This window comes from Chrysochloris asiatica, unplaced genomic scaffold (genome assembly GCF_000296735.1).
Source record: "Chrysochloris asiatica unplaced genomic scaffold, ChrAsi1.0 scaffold00034, whole genome shotgun sequence".
Classification (NCBI taxonomy): domain Eukaryota; kingdom Metazoa; phylum Chordata; class Mammalia; order Afrosoricida; family Chrysochloridae; genus Chrysochloris; species Chrysochloris asiatica.
The window spans coordinates 12,568,771-12,589,499 of NW_006408552.1; the positions used below are offsets into that span (position 1 = coordinate 12,568,771).

General features: G+C 49.2%; 1 protein-coding gene across 1 annotated transcript; it reads left to right on the forward strand.

The window, feature by feature from the left end:
- Window positions 1-1,086: 1,086 nt before the first annotated feature.
- TMEM130 (transmembrane protein 130) lies at window positions 1,087-18,518 on the forward strand. Its single transcript, XM_006859749.1, has 8 exons — window positions 1,087-1,171; window positions 7,670-7,975; window positions 11,228-11,387; window positions 12,237-12,403; window positions 13,222-13,306; window positions 13,583-13,785; window positions 17,786-17,898; window positions 18,366-18,518. Exons 1-8 carry the CDS (start codon window positions 1,087-1,089, stop codon window positions 18,516-18,518), a joined length of 1,272 nt encoding a protein of 423 aa, XP_006859811.1.
- The last annotated feature ends 2,211 nt before the right edge of the window (window positions 18,519-20,729 follow it).

The window sequence follows — 20,729 nt, forward strand, 5'->3', positions numbered from 1 at the left end:
GGACAAGTCTTTACCCAATGCAGCCGGTCGGTGTAAGAAACACCTACTGTACAAATAGGTAAACCAAGGGAGATGTTATGGGGTGTCACTTGACCAGGTTCCTTGTATTGCGAAGCAGAGCAGGGACGGGGACCAGGACCAGGGACCAGGGACCATGACTGTCCCGGTGCCAGCGTCTCGGAGGGACACGCTGTGCTCCACAATGGCGGATGGAATACGTAGCTAGGCCAAGGAACGCCGATGGTCACTCATTGGTCACGAAAGGCCCTCAGTGACAGCGAGACCCCGTGGACCCGGGTACAAGCACGAACCCCTTTTTATAGAAGGGAAATGAGGCTCCGAGGGGATAACCCCTGAGTTGGGCCCACCCAGGCCTTTCTCTCGACAGGGGCAAGACGCGTTTCCAAGCCCTGGGCCCAGCTCTGGGCATACAGTAGGCGCTCAAGGTTCTCCAGGTCGCCATCGTCATTAAGGGAAAGAATCCAAAAGGGTCTGCCTGCGGCTCAGCTGCTCTGCGCAATCTCAGGGGACGCAGAGTCAGATCCTGGGGAAGCGAGGGGGCGCAAAGAGGGAGGGAGGAGGAAGGGTCACGGACTCAGGAAAGGGGATGGGAGGGGGACAAGGACCAGGTTAGGGGTGCAGGTTCCGGGACTGGAGAGCAAAGAAGTGTGGAGGGAGGGGAGTGGAGGGAAGGGAACCGGGAAGGTGACGGTGTGCAGACGCAGAGAGGGGAAGACGGGGTCGTGGACTCGGGAAGAGACGGGGAGCAGACTGCTGGAGGGGAAGAGAAAGGGGGGAAGGGGTAGAGAAAGTGTGCGCAGATGAGGGGAGGGGAGGAGGGAGTCACAGACTTCAAGATGGGAGGGATGGGAGGAAATGGGGACCTGAGCTTGAGGAGGGAGGGGGGGCGCAGAAAAAGGGAGGGGCGCGGCGGCGGCGGCGCGGGGAGGGGGGGGGGGGGGGGGAGGTGGGCCGGGGGTCGGGCAGCGGAGACGGCGCGCAGCGACATCGCGTCCCTAGGCAAAGGGGAGCTAGCCACGGTGGCCGCACCTCGGTGCACAGCCCGCGCCACCGGCGCTTGACACCATGGCCCCGGACGCCGTGCCGCGCCTCCGCCGCCTCCTGTGGCTCTCCTGCTTCTTGCCTCTCGCCTCCGACCCGGTGGCCGCAGGTAAGGCACCGGCCCTCAGCCCCGGCTTGCTCCAAGGCCGTTTCCAGAGCAAGGAGTGAGCTGTGTGGGCGAGGAGGGGTAGTGCGGGCGTCAAACGCTCCATTTGCACCCCGGGTGGCCACTGCGGCGTGCGGTGGAGGGGCGCTCTGGGGCCAGCGAGGCCCTCTCCCGTCTCCTCTTTTCCATATCCCTCTCCCCTGAAGTCACCCTGACGTCTGAGAGGCTCCCCTCGGTTCCTGCTAACACCCCAGGTCGGCCTTGCGCAGGGAGCGGCGCGATGAAACCAGAGGGATCCTCCAGGCCCTGGGAACAGTTCAGCCCTGGAGATGGGAAGGCGGATGCCCTGGTATCCAGGAATTACGCCACACCATCCGGGGCTCGGACAGGTTGCCAAAAGAAGCTGCGTTTTACCATGACATGTCTCATTATTCTGGAGAGATTTTCCTTCCTGTATCTGTTGGCTTTGGGGAGGATGAGAGTTTCGAACCCAGGGACTGGTCTGCCTCATCCTCTCAGGTGGTTTCCAGCACCCCCACAACCGACCTCCCTTTCCAACACACTCTGGGAGCTGTAGAAGGACCCAGAGTGAAGAGTTGTCAAGATGTGGGAGGAAGGACAGGTGAGGGGAGGGATCGGTGACATGAGTATTAACAAGCATTTGCCATGCCCCCTGGTCCTTCAATAAAAGACTAGCAGTGGAATGAAGAAAGCGAATGCAGATTTGCAAAAAGAAAAACCAAAGGCAAAATGCAAAATCTGCATCTACAGAAGAGAACATGATAGTAATTGTGCTAGGTCAGAAACACCTCCTTTACTTTGAAACTTCACAATGGAAATTGGGTCTCTGGATGGCACCCACAACCCACGGCCAAGTGGAATCAATTCCAATTCATAGAAATCCTTTTAGACAGAATAGAACTGCTCCCCAGGGTTTCCAAGGCTATAAATTTTGGGGTAGCAGACAGCTTCATCTTTCTCCCAAGAAGTAGCTGGTGGGCTCGAATTGCCAACCTTGTTGTTAGCAGCCCAATGCTGAATCTACTGTGCCACGAGGGCCCCATCTATTAGGTACATGTTCACAGAAATTATTAATATGTCTTAACTGACTATATATATATATATATATATATATATATATATATATATATATATATATATATATATATATGCAAATTTTGGAACTCATATGTAGTTCCCAGTCTGAGCCATGAGGCTGTGACACCCATAGTCAGAATTCTAGGAGCTGGGAACAGGCTTGGAGAACCTACCGCCCTCACTCACAGGAGAAAACAGAGGTTTGGATCACTTGCCTGCTTTGCACTCTAGGGGTTTATGCATCTTAAGTCCACATACTAGATGGTGGATTCCACATTGTGTAAACAAGACTTCAGAGGTAGCTTTGGGAAGTGTTTAGGGAAGCTTCATGTGAAAGGGCTGGTGAAGTCATTTTCCAGAATGTTCTAGGCCCCACATGCTGTCGTGGCATAGAAAATGGTCCAAGCAGAAACCATGGGACTCCCATGGCTCAAGCCAGGTAGACTGTTGCCCCTTGGGATTTTGGCTCAAGCCCTTCAGCTCAAGGTCATTTGGGGCTCCTGTGAAGACTGGGCTGTGGGTGTAGCCTCTGATCTCTGCCAAGGTTCTTCTAGGCCATCATGCCACCTGGGCCTGGGCCTGGCTTTCAGATCTGGAAAGATGTATGTGGACCGGTAGGGCAGTGGGACCTGAGCTTGTCTACTTCTTCTACATTGGGATGCCCTGGACCAGTCTAAGAACCCCAAAAAGTGGCAGCATCTCTAGGGGTTGTCTGAGCACCTGCATGTAACCTTGGGGCCTTCTTATGATGTGGGGAGCTGAGGGAGGGGCCCATGATCAACCTTTCCCAAACTCTCCCCACCTCATCCCAGTCTTCCAGCCTCCCAGCCTTGGCTTGTTGCGGTCTGATACCATCCCCCTGGCAATGGGCATGCGCGATGCTGACATGTACCCATCTCTCACTGCAGAGGCTGGATGGCCACTAGGATGCAGCTGAATGTCCCTGCCACCTGTCAGTCTCTTTCTGGCCCACACTTTGTGCAGTAGGAGGGAGCATGCTTCCCCAACTAGCAGACCAACTAGTCCAACATCTCTGCTCAGCCTGACCCACTGCTGCCTCCAGCCAAAAGAAGCAGAGTGAAGCTGAGCACCAGTTAGGTGCTGCAGACTTGCCATGCAACTTCAGACTAAGCCCCTGGGGCCCTCAGGTCCCTCAAGATTAAATAAACCAGTTGCCATAGAGTCGATTTCAACTTATGATAGTACAACCCCATTCATCTTTCCACAGAATAGAACATGCCCCATAGTGTTTTCAATAGCTGAGTTTTCAGCAATAGATTGGCAAGTCTTCTTTCTGAGTCTTGCCTTTGGATAGACTCAAGCCTCCAACCTTTCTGTTAACAGCCAAGCATGCTAACTGTACAACCCAGGACCTCTCCCATGTTAAATACACACTGCACTTGCTTAGAGAAGCTTTGGCAACAGCATCTAGTATCCATTAGTATCTATTTGGGGTTAAGACCCTGCAGTTCCCTCTTTTTAACACAAGCATTTCCTCGGAAGTAGCCAGCCCTCAGTATCTTGTCTTACGCAGTAGTTTTCTAATTTCAGAAACAGCTTGGAGACCAAAGGAGGTTAGCAGTGACATGAAGCTTTAGAAGCGAGCAGCAATGGGGAGTCTTTACTGAAAGGTGACTGAGTTTGTTTGGGGAGATGACAATGTTTTAGAAACAGGTAGTGCTGGTGTGGCGCTGTGGGATAAAAACTGGACTGCTAACCACAGGTTGACAGTTCAAACCATATGCAAACCCCCATATACAGGGTCACTAACAGTCCTGGTATGGCACTGTGGGGCTAATGCAACAGACTGCAAAGACGTTTGAACTGCAAGGTTGGCGGTTCAAGCTTACCAGCTGCTCCTTAGAAACCCTATATAGGGTCACTATATGTTGGAACTGACTCAACAGCACTTAAGAACAATGAGTCAGAACTCATTCGACAGCTCCTAACAACAACATGAGTCTGAATCAACTAGATGGCAGTGAGATTAATTTAGATAATTACACAAAGGTTAAGCACTCAATTGCACACCAAAAGGTCAGTGGTTCAAGCCCACCAGCCGCACTGAAAGAGAAAGTTGTGGCAGACAGCTTCTATTAAAGATATACAGCCTTGGAAACCTTATTCGACAGTTCTACTCTGTCTTACTAAGGGGCTCTGGTAGCGTAGTGGTTACGAATCGGGCTGCTAACCTCAAGGTCAGTAGTTTGAAATGTTCCAGGGAAGAAAGATGAGGCTTTCTGCTCCTGTAAAAATTGACAACCTCCGAAACTCTATACAGGGTCGCTATGAGTTGGAACCGACTCCACGGCACACAACCACCAGCACCATCTCACTCTGTCCTACAGGGTCACTGTGAGTCGGAGTCAACTACATGGCAGTGGGCTTATTTATTTATTGGTTTAATAAGAAGCTCTGGTGATGCAGTGATTAAGCACTTGGCTGCTAACCAGACGGTTGACGGTTTGAACCCACCAGCTGCTCCGTGGGAAACAGATGTGGTGGTCTGCTTCCATGAAGAGTTCACCCTTGGAAACGCTACTCCACAGGGGTGCTTTGAGTTGAAGTCAACTTGGTGGCAGTGGATTTGGGAAGGTTGTACCACGTGGTGGATGTCATCAACGTACTGAACTGTATCCTTAACAGTGGTTCAAATGCCGAGCTTGTTTGAAAGGAAGAAAGAAAGCCATAGCTGTAAAGACAAGGGACTCAGAACAGGGACTATGTGAGGGTGGCCAGAGGACAGATAAGTCTCAGTGGAGGCAGGCAGTACTGCTGCAAGGCAAATGGGGTGCAGTTGAGGACAAACTTACTCCCCTCCCAGTTTTGCTGAGCAACAGGGCTCTCCCAGAGGCAGGAAGCATGCCCTGCCCTCTGGGTCCCAGCATTTGTAGGGTGGGGCTCATGGAACGAACTCAGGTAGTATCAGCCCAGTGAATAGTCCAGGGTCAGTCCCCAGGTATGCCGGCCCCTCTGCCATCTCTCCAGGGGATCTTCAACAGCAGTATTAAATACCAACTGACCTATGAACTGGAGGAATGGAGCTGACCTCTGCCCTTCAAGAGCATGCAGTACAGGGGCTCGGGGAGACAGAGAACTGTCATTCCTACCTGTAGTTACGTTGGAAGAGTCCAGAGGTGAGGGAAGGGACAGAGGCTATATCCATAGACAAATTGGTGGTGAAGGAGCTAAGGCCTTCCAGCAGTTGGAACAACATGTGCAAAGGCCCAGGGACAGTGAGGGACAGGGTGTGGGGAACCTCGAGAGTAGAAGTATATGGGCTAAGAGGTGAGTGTGTGGACTCGACTTGGTGGTCCAGGATCATACTTCCTGAGCAGGAAGCTCTTTAATAGGCAGCTGAAAGTGGGACCTGGGGGCCAAGGGTAAGGCTGTTGCAGTAACCCGACAGGCATGGATGTGGCCATCAGCAATGGAAGTGGCGATGGACAGGACAGGGCTGTCCCCAGATGGAAGGAGTTGGAGGGACAAGGTCTGGGGGTAGATTTCTGGGGAGCTGGAGCCTGTACCCTGATGTTGTGAAGGGTGAGAATGGTGGGTTGGGGGGAGAAGAGAAATCCAGTGGGTCTAGACCACAGATTTCCAAGAAGAGGAGCATTGGTGGCTGCTAACTGAAAAGTCATGATTTGAACCCACCAGCCGGTCTGTGGGAGAAAGTTGTAGCAGGCTACTTCCGTAAAGGTTACAGCCTTGGAAAACCTGTTGGACAGGTGTACTCTGTCCTAAAGCTATGTCTTGGAATTGACTTAATAACAGTGAGCCGATGGGTTATTTATTTAAAAAAATGTTTATTGTGAATTATGTGATAGTTTACATGGGAGAACATTAGCTTTACATTCATCCTGTTGTATATTATAACATTGCCATGGTTACAGTCCCCTCCATGCATCATCAACCCCCCAGTCTTCAGCACACAGCCCTTCTCCCTCTCTGGGTCTAGAGTCCCCAGTCATTGCATCTCTCCACGTCATCATCTCTGCCTCCATCTCTGGCGTCACTGTTTCTCTGGGTAGGGTCCCGCTCTTTGCTCTTCCCCCTTGATGGTTCCAGGGACCTCCACTCCTGGACTGCAAAGTCAGTCACTCCCTTCCTTTTGCTACAAAACATCCACGGATTGGTTAATCTTTAGGGAAGCAGACTGCCACATCTTTCTTCTATGGTGGGTTTGAACTGCAAACCTTTTGGTTTGTAGCTGAGTGCTTTAACCACTGGTCCACCAGAGTGCCTCTAGAGTAGCCACTAACCACATATGACTGTTGTTAATTGCTGTCAAGTAGATTCTGATTTCCAGTGACCCCCATGTGTGTCGGAGAAGAACTGGGCTCCAGTTTTCAAAACTGTGATCTTTAGGAAGCAGATCACCAGCCCTGTCTCCACGGTGCCTCTGGGTGGGTTTGAACCAGTGACTATTGTTGTTGTTTGTTGTTGTTAAGTGCCATCGAGTCGGGTCCGACCCATAGCGACCCTGTACAGGGTTTCCGAGGGTGTAAATCTTTACGGGAGTAGAAAGCCTCATCTTTCTCCCGCGGAGCGGCTGGTAGTTTCGAACCGCTGACCTTAAGGTTCACAGCCCGATTCGTAACCACTACGCTACCAGAGTGACTATTAGCCACTGATAATGTGGCCAGTGCAATTCAGAAGCAGAAGTTTTACCTTTCAGTTAAAAGTAATGAAGTAAAATTACTAACTTAAATTTAATGACACGTGGTAAGTAGCTACTGTGGGGCTTGAACCCAGGGAGTAGGTCTGTGTTCCTGGGCACCAGCAGCATGTAGGAAACTGAGTCTCAATATAGGAGCCCCTACAGGATGCTGGTAGCATAGTGGTTACGAATTGGGCTGTGAACCTTAAGGCCAGCAGTTTGAAACTACCAGCCGCTCTGTGGGAGAAAGATGAGGCATTCTGCTCCTGTAAAGATTTACAGTCTCAGAAACCCTGTACAGGGTCGCTATGGGTCAGAACCGACTCGAAGGCACTTAACAACAACAACAACAACAGGGTGCATACAGTTAATGCGCTCAGTTACTAACTGAAAAGATGGAGTCCATCCAGAGGTACCTTGGAAGTAAGGTCTGGCAATCTAATTCCAAAACATCAGTCATTGAAAATCCAATGGAGCAAAGTTATACTCTGACACACATAGGTCACCCTGGACCTGGGTTATCTTGACATCATCTGTTTTTTCTGGTAAAGAGCTTGTGTTGTGGAGTCAGTTGGGCCCAGATTTGAATCCTGGCTCCACCATATGGGACCCCAAGCAAGTCACTGAAGGGACCTCAGTTTTTCCTCCCATAAAACGGAATCCTGGAAGTGAGCCCAGAGGATGGCAGGGGATTCCTTGCCACTCTCTGCCCTGAAACTCAGCCTCTGTTTCTGACCTCCTAGGCCTGTATGAACTCCGTCTCACCACCGATGGCCCTGCTACCACGGGGGCAGAGGTGACCATCTCGGCCAGCTTCGTGGCCAGGGACAATGGTAGCCTGGCCCTGCCTGCTGATGCCCACCTCTACCGCTTTCACTGGATCCACGCTCCGCTGGTGCTCACGGGCAAGACGGAAAAGGCTCTCAGCTCCACCATCCGTGTGGTTGGCAACATGCCCGGTGACTTGCCGGTTTCTGTCTGGGTAACTTCAGCTAATTGCTGGATGTGCCATCCTGTAGCAAGGGGCTTCACTGTCCTCCCTATCACAGGTGAGGACCCTTCTTGTGTGCACGTTTCCCTTCCCTCTCCCAGTGCACAGGAAAACTTTCATCACAAAAGTGCACAGCAGACCCGGGAACGCCTTCTCTGTTGTCAGTTGAGTTCACAAAGGATCGGAAAATGGTAATACACGGCGTTGGCAGAGTTGTCCTGAAACAAACTAGTTAAGCACTTAAGGCTTATAATGACCACTTCTGAGGTTATAATGAACACAGCCCTTTGGAGAACTGTTGGTCACTATAAGTCAGTGGTTATACGTATTTTCTGAGTCTTGGTCTAATCATTCATTCATTCTCATTCCAAGAGATTCCTGCCCTCTTAGAGATTATAGTCTAATAAAAGAATGTCTCTCCAGGGAATAAAGCCCAATTGGGTAATGCGTTACGCACCAACATGCTCATTGTAGTGGTGTTCATAATAGCAAAAGAAAATATAAATCATTTCATTATCCAACTGTAAGGGAATTTGTTAAGTATAACTATTGTCTTAGGCTGAGTTCTCTAGAGAAGCAAAACCAGTGAGACTTACAAATGTATATATCAAGGAAATGGCTCCCACAGTTGTAGAAGTGGGAGAGTCCCAAGTCCACGTCAGATGAGCCGAGATCATCGGCAGGTCAGATGGCAGGCAGGTCACTGACTCAAAGGACTGAATCAGCAGAGAGCAAGCAAGCCTTGTCTAAGTGTCTAATATATTGGAAATAGGCTACACCCATGAGAAAACATCTTTTCAGTTGATTGGCTGCTCATAGCAGACCTCATCATAGATTGAATTAAGTTACATTAGATTTCATTATGAGGATAACCACACATCAGCTTCCAAACTACTGAGAATCCTGGCCAGTCAAGTTAATACAAAACCTTAATTATCACAACTATGAATGCGGTGGTGGTGGTTATGTGCCATTGAGTCAGTTCCAACTCATAGAGACCCTGTATAGGATTTCTGAGGCTATAAATCTTTACAAGAGCAGAAAACCTCATCTTTCTCCTTTGGAGCATCTGGTGCATTTGTACAGCTGAGCTTGTGGTTAGCAATCCAGTTCACAATCTACTATGCTACCAGGGCTCCTTAGAGAGAATTTGTAGTGCCCTAGACATGTACTCAAGGAGCTCTGGTAGTATAATGTTTACAAGTCAAGCTGCTAACCTCAATCAAGGTCAGCAGTTCAGAACCACCAGCCGTTCTGCAGAAGAAAGATGAGGCTTTCTAGTCCCGTAAAGATTTACAGCCTCAGAAACCATATGCAAGGTCACTGTGTTGGAACTGATTCCACGGCACACCACCCGCCCCACCAGGCACATACTCATGCCTATAAAACTAAAGCAAATAAATAAAGTGAAGTATAATATTGAATGGCTAGTTTGATGTACTATACTTACATATTGGGAGCCTTGGTGGTACTGTAGGACAAGAACTGGACTGCTTACCACAAGGTTAGCAGTTCAAACCCGCCAGCTGCTCTGAGGGAGCAAGATGAGGCTTTGTGCTCCCGTAAAGATTTACAGCCTCAGAAACCATAGAGGGTCACGTGGAGATAATGGTTTGCACTCAACTATTAACCTGAAGGTTGTCAGTTCGAACACACCCAAGTGTCTCCATGAAAGAAAGGCCTGGTGATGTTTCTGTAAAGAAAACGCAGTTCTACTGTGTAACACATGGGGTTGCCCATGAGTCCGAATCTACTTAATGGGTTTGGTTTTTTAAAAAAAATCAATACACTAACCACACACAAGTATTTTCTGATACTTCAGAATGTCAAACCAAACCAAAGCAAATTCATTGCCATCAAGTCAGGTTTGACCTACAGTGACCCTACATAGAGTTTCCAAGACTGTAAATCTTTACAGGAGCAGAAAGCCTCATCGGTCTTCCTAGGGACGGCTGGTGGGTTTGAACTACCAACCTTACAGTTAAGAGCCCAACACCTAACCCTAACCCACACCACCACCAGGGTTCCTTATTTAAGTAACAGGCAGTTTTTTTTTTTTTTTCTTTCTTTCTTTCTTTTTTAAAAAAAACCTCTTTATTGTGAATTGAGTGATAGTTTACATGGGAGAACAACCAGTTTTGCACTCATCCTATCGTATTTCGTTTCATTGTGAAGATTACAATCCCCTCCACAGGCAATTTCTTTTTATTCTGCTCTTTGGTATTTTCCAAGTGTGTTGAGCACACCTTACTCCCACTTTGGTGGTGGAAACATCAGCATTTGGCGTTAGTTTTTGAGAATAAATCCAGGACGGGCTCTTGCCCAGCCCAGCTCATTGTGTATGAAGATGAGAGCGGTAAAACTGCTCATTTGTCTGGGCTCATCTTATACTCATGTTTTGAAACATTTCTCAAAAGTGACTTTCAATGCTTGTTTGTTTCTTTTCTGGTCCTGGGCATCTTCTGTTTGAGAAAGCTTGGGGTCTGGGTGGAAGGGGGCCGGGGACCACACAAAGTTATGCATGTAACATACACAGTGAGTCTTTGTAAATATCTATGCACTAGGAGCAGAGATGTGGCAGACACGTTCAGTGGCTAGAGACGGGGAGGTCCTGCCATTTGGCAGTATTCTTTCACTTGCTGGCTTCCTCACCCCTCCCACTTATTCATTTAAAAAAAAACAAAAACCAACAAAATTTATTGTGAATTGAGTGAATGTTTACAGGGCAGATTATCAGTTTTACGGTTCAACAAATTCTACACTTTGTTTCATTACAATGATTGCAACTTCCTCCCTGTATCTTCTGCTACCTTCATCTTTTCCTCTGTTAGTGTCCCTCTTGTATATTACCTTCCTTGTCACCCATGTTAATATGTGTCTATCCTCTGGTGGTGGTAGTTATGTGCTGTGGAGTCATTCCAGCTCATAGTGACCGTGTATGGGGTTTCTGAGGCTGTAAATCTTTACAGGAGCAGAAAGCCTCATCTTCCTCCTGTGGAACCGCTGGTAGTTTCAAACTACTGACCTTGAGATTAGCAGCCCGACTCATGAATAACCACCACCCCTGCCCCTGTAACCATCCTAGAATGTTTCTTTTATCAAGAAAACGTTTTCTTAACTTTTTACAACAGTGGTTTACAACATTTGCCCTTTTGTGATGGACTAATCTTACTCAGCCTTGTGTCCTCCAAGTTCGTTAGTGTTACAAGGTGTTTTGCAGATTCATCGTTTTCTTCAACATTGTGTAGTATTCCATTGTGTGTGTTCCACTCCTCACTTTTGTGAACTCACCCTCCCTGGCTTCTCCCAGAATTCCTGGTGGGGGACCTCATCATCACCCAGAACAGTTCCTTGCCCTGGCCCAGCTCCTACCTCACCAAGATGTCACTTAAAGTCGCCTTCCTCCTCCATGACCCCAGTGACTTCTTCAAGTCTGCCTCGTTTCTCTACAGCTGGGACTTCGGAGATGGGTACGTCTTTATGTCTCTTAAGGTCCCATGTGTTTATGCCCCATGTGTTGGTGCCAGGCTGGTGGGCTGTCCTTTGCAGGTACTCTATAGTTTCAACTTGGCCTGCTTACTCTTGATTTGAACATTTCTCAAATACCAGCTCTGTAGGCTGAGCGTTCTGGTTTAGCACCGGCCCTGCTTCAAGGCCGCTGCAACCTCACAGAGGAGCCCATGGGTGCCTTTTGGAGAAATTCACACCCTTGAAAGAGAAGAGAACATGCTATGACTTTATGGGTTGTGCCTGGGGCATAGGTAAGAGTCTCCCCATTATACAGATGAGGAAAGTGAGGCTGAGCGTTAGATAGGAAGTCAAAGCAGACATTCCCATCCAAAGGCCACACCCTAGATTGTCTCTGCATCTGCCAGATTCTGGCTGGAGGGGCAGAGCCCATCATAGGCAGATGATGTGACTTGCCCTTACTTGTAACATACAGACACGCTATGGGCAGTGCAGGCTTCTGAGAAGGTTTCCAGGGGCAACCTGTGGGGCAATGCTACCTGGACTTGTAGGTGTGAGCATTGGCAGAGCATCAGTGGCAGGCCCAATAGGATCTGCTTGTCCATGTTAGAGCCGTGTGTCTGCCCTGACTCAGCCCCAAGGCCCTTTCTGGTGCTCCTGACTGACTTTCGTCATCTATGACGTCATCGTCATCTATGTCTGCAGGGTCAGGCCAATTGACCTGGAGCCCTGGCTGGCTTGGAGGTTGCAACAGGCAGAGCAGTGGACAGCCCAGGTTTTGGAGGTCACCTGATGCACTGAGTGGCCAGAAAGAGAAACATGGCTACCATCTTCCTGTGTCCTTTCCATAGGACCCAGATGGTGACTGAAGATCCTGAGGTCTATTACAACTACTCGATTATCGGAACCTGCACCGTGAAGCTCAAGGTGGTGGCTGAGTGGGAGCAGATGAAGCCAGGTGCCGGGAAGGGAGTCATGCAGAAGACGGGTGACTTCTCCACTTTGCTGAAGCTACAGGGTGAGAGTGTGGGTGAGCTGGCCCCTGTGGGGAACCCTGGACACTCCTTCCAGCTGGTCATCGAGTTGGGCACACATATCCTCATGTCCTCTTTTCCAGCTTCAGAACCCCTCTGAGGCAGGCGCTCTAATTGTCCCCACTTTCAGCAGGACCTAGTCCCTAGGTGGTGCAAATGGGCTCACCTGCTTACCCAAAAAGTTGGAGTTTCAAGTATATCCAGAGGCACCTTGAAGAAAGTCCTGGTGATCTACTTCTGAAGTGTCTAGCCACTGAAAACTCCATGACTCAACAGGCCACTGAGGGTTCCAGAGAGGCCACATAGCTACTGAGTGTCTGTCCCATAGCCTGACATTGTCCCTTAGCCACATCGTCCTCCGGACAATGCTCTGATTGATCAGGCCAGGACAACTGTGCCCATGGCTCAGTTTACTGCATAGAGGGGTCCTTAAACTCTGGAGAGAGGGGCCACTGAAGGGCCAACAGCTGCTATCTTGGTTTGTAATGCTGGCCTTACATGGCCCAGGCATCAGATCATGTGGCAGAGAGCAGGTGAATTGGCGGGGTTCTCCATCCAGTCCTTAGGTCTGCTCACCAGAGCCCTGCTGCTATCTTCTCCACATACTCACCCAGCGGGCTCAGACACCTGTGCACAGAGAGGTCAGGACCAGAAGAGACCTGCACAGGCGTGTAACCTTCCCTAGCAGGTCCCCTCTGGACAGGAGAGGGAATAGGGTGGTGGTCACACAGTCATAGACCTCGGAGCCCTGGGACAGCTGTTTTCAAGGACCAGGTTTAATGGGTTCCACTCTGCCTTTCAGAAACCCTTCAAGGCATCCAGGTCTTGGGGCCCACCTTAATTCAGACCTTCCAAAAGATGACCATTACCTTGAACTTCCTGGGGAGGTGAGTGACCCCCCCCAGTGTAGTGTGGGCACCCAGTGAGCCTTGCCCACACACTCCTATTGGCTTCTGAGCCTGCACCGTCCCCTGGTGGGTTTCCAAGTGTGTGGGCTGATGATAGGACAGGCCATCCTGCCCCAGCACTATGCCACACAGAGACAGCGCAGTCGGGTCCTGAAAAAGACTGAAGTTTATGTCCATCTGGCCCTACTTGGACTTGGCCTGTGCTCGTGCTCCTTGCCAAGCTGTTTCTGAAAAACTGCCCCCATCTCCCTACAGCCCCCCGCTGACTGTGTGCTGGCGCCTCAAGCCTGAGTGCCTCCCGTTGGAGGAGGGAGAATGCCACCCAGTGTCAGTGGCCAGCACAACCCACAACTTGACCCACACCTTCAAGAACCCTGGGGATTATTGCTTCAGCATCCGTGCCGAGAATGTCATCAGCAAGACGCATCAGTACCACAGGGTCCAGGTGTGGCCCTCCAGTAAGTGACACCTGCTTTCTGCTCCAGTGCCACACAGACAGCAAAACCAGTCAACTGCTTCTACCACCAATATACCGCCATCCACCCCATCAGCACCATCCACAGCCCAAACTACTGATTCCAGCAACAATCGACACCACCACCTACCCACTGCCAAAACTACCATCTACCTACTCTCCTGTCTACAGCTACTCGACCAAACCAATAGAGCATCAACCAAAACTACTGACTTCAATGCCACCAACAGCTCACTCCACCATCAAAAACCAATTCTACCAACCCCAATACCACTATCAACCAATTCCACCAACCCCAATACCACCATCAGCCAATTCCACCAACCCCAATACCACCATCAACCAATTCCACCAACCCCAATACCACTATCAACCAATTCCACCAACCCCAATACCACCATCAACCAATTCCACCAACCCCAATACCACCACCAACCAATTCCACCAACCCCAATACCACCATCAACCAATTCTACCAACCCCAATACCACCATCAACCCCAGTACTACCACTCATCCACTCTGCCATCAACAACTCTACCAACCAATACCACACCAACCAAGTCTACCAACCCCAACAACCAACTTCGCCATCAGCAGCCAACTCTACCAACCCCAATGCCACCACTAGCCCACTCCACCATCAACAATCAACTCCACTAATACCAATACCACCACCTACCAAGTTTACCAACACCAATACCATTATCAACCAGTTCTATCAACCCCAATACTACCAAGTCACTCTGGCATCAACTCCACCAAATAATACCATGCCATGTCTACCAACTGCAATACCACCATCAACCAACTTTGCCATCAACAACCAACTCTATCAACCCCAGTGCCACCACTAACCCACTCTACCATCAATAACTAACTCCACTAATCCCAATACCACCACCTACCAAGTTTACCAACACCAATACCACTATCAGCTCTGGTAGCATGGTGGTTTTGAATTGGGCTGCTAACCTCAAGGCCAGCAGTTCGAAACTACCAGCTGTTCCATGGGAGGAAGATGAGGCTTTCTGCTCCTGTAAAGATTTACAGCCTTGGAAACTCTGTACAGGGTCGCTAGGAGTTGGAACCGACTCCACGGCACATAACCACCACCACCACCACCACCAATACTGCTATCAACCAATTCTATCAACCCCAATACTGCCACCAACTCACTCTACTATCAACAACTCTACCAACCCAATACCACAACAACCAAATATACCAAAGCTATACCACCAACAACCAAATGCATCATCAACAACCAGCTCTACCAATCCCAACACTACTACCAACCAACTTTATCAACCCAAATACCAGCACTAGCCTACTCTGCCATCAACAACCAACTCTACCAACCCCAATACCACAGTAAACCATCAACCCCAATACCACTATCAACCCACACTGTCATTAGTAACTACAAACCCGAATACCACACCAACCAAGTCTAATATCAACAACCAATTCTACCAACTCCAGTGCCACCATCTCCAAACTCTCATCAACAACCAACTGCATCAGCTTCATACCACCATGAATATCAGCACTACCAACAACAGCAATAACCAACTCAGCTGTCCCCATCCAATTTTACCACCGTTACCACACGCACTGGCAACACCATCATTGATTGTCACTACTGCTAGTTCTACCCTACCCTCACCCCCCTTCATAAACAATGCCAGCAGAACCAGCAGATAAGTCAGTAACCACTGCCAACTGGACTGCCACCACCATCAGCACTGCTGCGAACTCACCTATTACCAGTGCCAACCATCTGTACTAACCCCATCACTGCTGCAGTGCCCCAGTGTCACTCCAACTTCAGTTTTCTCATTGCTACCACCCTTACTGCTGTCAACACTACCTCCCACATATTACCAAAACCACATGCGTCCCCACCATGAATATGCTGACACTCAGTCAGCTGCTATACTTTCAGCCCTCCTTCCTCCACCATCACCATCCAGCATCATCACCTCCATCACAGAGCTGTGGCCACAACCCAAATCCCCATCTCACCATGCCTCCCACAGCAGACATCATCCCAACTCCCCTCAATCACTCCTCAGCACCAAGGCCTTCATAAGTGGGAACAAGGGGAGGGCAGAGGTCCAAGGTTAGGATATTTGATCACTTTCTTGGCTGGGTAACAGGGTCAGTAGCAGTGTTCAACTCACATGCTGTGGTGAGTCTTCTTGGGGGTATGAGCTGCTCAGGAAATACCAAGTGTTGCCAACCACCTTCCCTTGGAATACCAGTTTACCGTTGACTTGTATCCAATTCATCGCATCCCCATGTATGTCAGAGTAGAACTGTGCTTCATAAGGCTTTCAGTGGCTGATTTTTCAGAAGTAGATTATCAGATCTTTCTTTTGAGGTCCCTTTGGGCAGATTCAAGCCTCCAGGTTTCGGATTGGCAGTTGAGTGCATTAACTGTTTGCACCCTTCAGGTCCCCCCTGGAATTTCGTTCTCCAAACCATTATCAGTCTTGGCTACTAATTTACAGACACAGGGTTAGCTGATTCTAGCATTAGGTGTCTCCCCTTCAGATCTGTGGAGAACTCTGGGATCCCCAGAGAACCTTAAGGGGTGATCTTACATGCCCAAGCCAGCTAGTCACATCCTTCATGGTACAAAAGGGGAAACTAAGACCTAGAGAGACAAGAAGAGTTTTGTTGAATCTGAATACCCTGAGCCTGAATCCAAGTTTTCAGACTCTTAGTTTAGTGATCCTCTCTGGGATAGGTGTTTTTCCCCTCACTACCTTTCAGATCATTCCAAACCCTGCCCAAAGGCTGGCCCTATGTTGTTGTTGTTGTTGTTAAGTGCCATCAAGTCATTTCCAAATCATAGCGACCCTATATAGGGTTTCTAAGGAGCAGTTGGTGAACTTGAACTGCCAACCTTGTGGTTCAAACTGATCTTGCAGTCTGGTGCATTAACCCACCACACCACACTGTCATTGTCCGGTCCAGTCTCCCTAGTCCGATGTAGTTCACTCTAGCCCTGGCTGACCCTGTGGACAAAGCAGACTGTGACCTGTGGAGATCATTGGAGGCCTTGTGCCCTGCTTCCTCCGGCAACTCCCCAAGTTCTACAGAGAAGATTCGTGGTTCAGGTAATGTTTTCTTGGAGAACAGGTCCTCCTGGCACATGGTGGTGTCACACCCTCGGAAACCCTATACAGGGTCGCTATGGGTCGGAACCGACTCGATGGCACATAACAACAACAACAACAACATATTAGGAGGAAGGTGAGGGAAGAGTGAGAACAGCCCACACTTATGGATCACCTTCCAGGTTCCAGAAACATTCACACCCCACCTCCCCTTGTTGGTCCTTATTGCAGTTGTGTGGGTCAGTATTAACATCAGATAGCCTGATCAAGGACAGGATTTGAACTGAGGACTACCTAGCTTCAGATACTGAGCTCTTTCTACTACTGCACAATGCTGCTTTCTGAAAGCAGGGTCAGTGGGTGATCCCAGAGATGCCACAGGGAGGGAAGCTGAAGCAAAGACCACAGGGCTGCTTGAGTGTCCTCCCAACATGATGTCTCTGGTGCAAATCAACCAAGAGAGAATAATGAGGAAACTGTCATGCCTCCAGTGGTCTAGACTTGGAAGGTATGCACCATCACTCTGAGGTTCTCACATACTGGTCACTAGAAGCAGCCTACACTCAAGGGGTGGAGAAGTTGGCTTCACTTCTTGAAGACGTGGAATCAAGTAATTCATGGACATATTTGAAGACCCATATACACCCTAACTTACTTTTCTCTTGCAAAATTTTGATTTTAATTAGTTGGGATGCATGTATGTACCATTTTTGCTTTTGTTGTTATAAGGGGTTAAAAAAAAAAAAGTAATTGGTGGGGTTTGGCAGTTCTCTCTCTTGCTTTGATTTCCTGAGAACGAGCATTCAGCACCAGTGGCCCTTGCCATGGGTGTCATTGTGACCTCTCGTCCTCCCAGGCATCCAGCCTTCCGTCTTTGCTTTCCCATGTGCCACACTCATCACTGTGACGTTGGCCTTCATCATGTATGTGACCCTGAGAAATGCCACTCAACACAAGGACATGGTGGAGGTGGGTGCTCAGGAAGATGGAGGCTGGACTTTGGACCCAGACTAGTGAGAAGGTGGGCTGTGGAGAGGGTATTGGGAGTAGGCTAGGAGGACTAAGGTGAGTTTTGTTGTCAGAGCAAGACACTGGGATTGGGGGAGATGTGTCCAAGAAGTATCCACAGATCAGGCAAAATTGTTGTGTTGGCTTGTTCCCCTCTGACTTCCCTCCTTCTGTGCTTGCCTCTTCCCTGGTGGTTGTGTCTATGATTAATTAAGGAAGCAGGAAGTTGATAGAAACAGAGGGAGCAGAAAGACAAAGACATAGAGAAGCTCTGTGCAATGCCACAAAGGCATTTCTTTGCCCTCAGCCCCCAGGCAGCTGAGCTCGTAAGGCCACCTGATGGGGCTCCTGGTGGGGGTGGTGATTGACCCATGGGGTTTTGTTTACCATAGGTGGCTGATTTTGACTTTTCCCCCATGTCTGACAAGAACCCAGAGCCACCCTCTGGGACAAGATGCTGCTGCCAGGTGTGCTGTGGGCCTTTCTTGCTGGAGACCCCAGCTGAGTATCTGGAAATCGTCCGCGAGAACCACGGACTCCTTCCGCCCCTCTACAAGTCTGTGAAAACGTACACAGTATGAGCTCTCTCCTTCCATCCCATCTCAGTGTTGACTGCTGACTCGGAGCTTCTGGAAGGGTGTTGCACACCAGTGAGCAGGAAAGTTTCATGTGTAGGATACTTGTCCCAGCTGTCTGTGTATCCATTCATCTGTACAACCTAGCCGCTTCCACAAGCCTCTCACAACCACCTGCCTTCCTCCTCTGAAGAGGTCTCAGGCAGAGCGCAAGATACTTGACATGGTCCTCGTTCTCTCCCAGGTATACATTAGATGCCCCTTACCCCTTCTTCTAGGATTAGCGCATCTGCCGTCCAACTGAGATTCACCCTTCCCTCCCCCAGGGTGCACTGCCTATGCTGGATACTGGGAGGAGTTTAGAAGGTCACAGACTGTTAGAGATATAGTTACAGATCATACACACACACACATGCATGCATGCACACAGACATACATGCACATGTGTTACGCAGCTATCTCTGACTTGTCACTGTCCTGATTTGTCCCTGTGTCCCTTAAGTAGTTGCTGGAAAGCACCCTGAATAGGAACAAAAATGAAGTCTGACCTGCTCCACTCGGCCCCAGAAGCTCCCAGGCCTGGTCCCTTCTTTCCCTGCACTGTCTCTGTGGCTACGTGCTTTCATTCCAAGGTAGTTTCCCCTCCCCGCACCTTGCCTACTTACCAGTGGTTGGGTAGAGATATGACTGTCACTTGTGAGAGCAGAGTGCTATGTAAATATCACCTTCTCCCGCAACCCATGAATTCAACTTGAACTGATGGAATAGCCTTGCAACTAAAGGAGCTAGCCTTGGAGCGTGGACTCGGAGTCCCTGGAGGTAGATGGTACTCCTCCTGCCCAACTGCTCTGAGAAGGATGAAGCAGGACTGGACAGAGAAGGCTGGGGAGCAACCCCTTCTTCTCACCTCTGGTCTGGGGTCTGGGGAAGGCAGTGCATATGGGGAAGGAGATATGGGGGGCAGAAAGGGAGATGGGGAAGGTCCAGCTCCAAGCATTGGGGATGGAGGACTGTATCACAGCATCCTGCGGGAAACGACCTTCACACTGTTTATACCACACATTCTCACGAATCCCTACCATTGTTGCTGAATAAAACTTGTGTGCACTGAATATAGTCAAGCCTGAGGGTGTGGCGGAGTCTCTTTCTTATACACCTGTTTTGGATCTTGCAAGTGACAAGAGCGGCTGTTGGACACATGAATCAGGACTTTATTTTCCTTTAGGGTTGAATAGTATCCACTGTGGGTCTGCAGCCCATTTTGTTTATCCATTTGTCATGATGTACATTCCACCTTTTGGCTCTTGTGAACATTGGGGTGCAGGATTCTCACCCCACTTTTCATGAGTGGAGTCATCCCTGGACTGGAAGCATGGTTATCACGGGGGACGCAGGTTGCTGCACGGCCCAGCTGTCACCCCAGGAAGTCAGCAGGGGAAAAAGCGTCATGCCTTGGACTTCCGGCTATAGAATCAAATGAAACCTTGGAGAAAGGTGGAGTGTTCTTTTTCATCCTATTTAAGATGTTTATTTGGCAGTTGTTGTTGAGAATGTGCACAGCCAAGCATACATCAATTCAGCAGTTTCTACATGTATATTTCAGTGACATTGGTTACATTCTATGACTTGGGCAATCATTTTCACCCTTTTTCCTAATCTAATCTTTCCAGTGGAGTCCTGGTGTGGCACTGTGGGTTCAGGTACTAGACTGAAAAGTTGGTTTGAACTGCAAGGTCCGTGGTTCAATCTTACCAGCTGCTCCTTGGAAATCCTACACAAGGTCACTGGCAATGGGTTGCAACAGACTCAATGGCACTTAACAACAACAATCTTTCTAGTTGCTATTGTCAATTTGATCCCACATCCTAACCACTGCCAGGGAGTTGATTCCAACCCAAAGTTACCCTGAAGGCAACGTAGAACTGCTCCATAGGGTTTCAAAGACTGTAAATCTTTGTGGGCGCAGACAACCCTATCTTTCTCTCGTGGAGCGGTTGGTGGGTTTGAACTGCGTATCTTGTAGTTAGTCATCCAGTACTGTGCTACAGTTCAGTTTTAAAGCAGCACACTACTCAAGGCAGACATTTTAAAACGTTATTGTTGATAAGTGCTGTTGAGTTGGTTCCGAACCATAGCGACCCTGAATAGGGTTATCGAGGAGCAGCTGGTGAGCTTGAACCGCCAACCTTGCAGTTCAAACGGACTTTACAGTTCAGC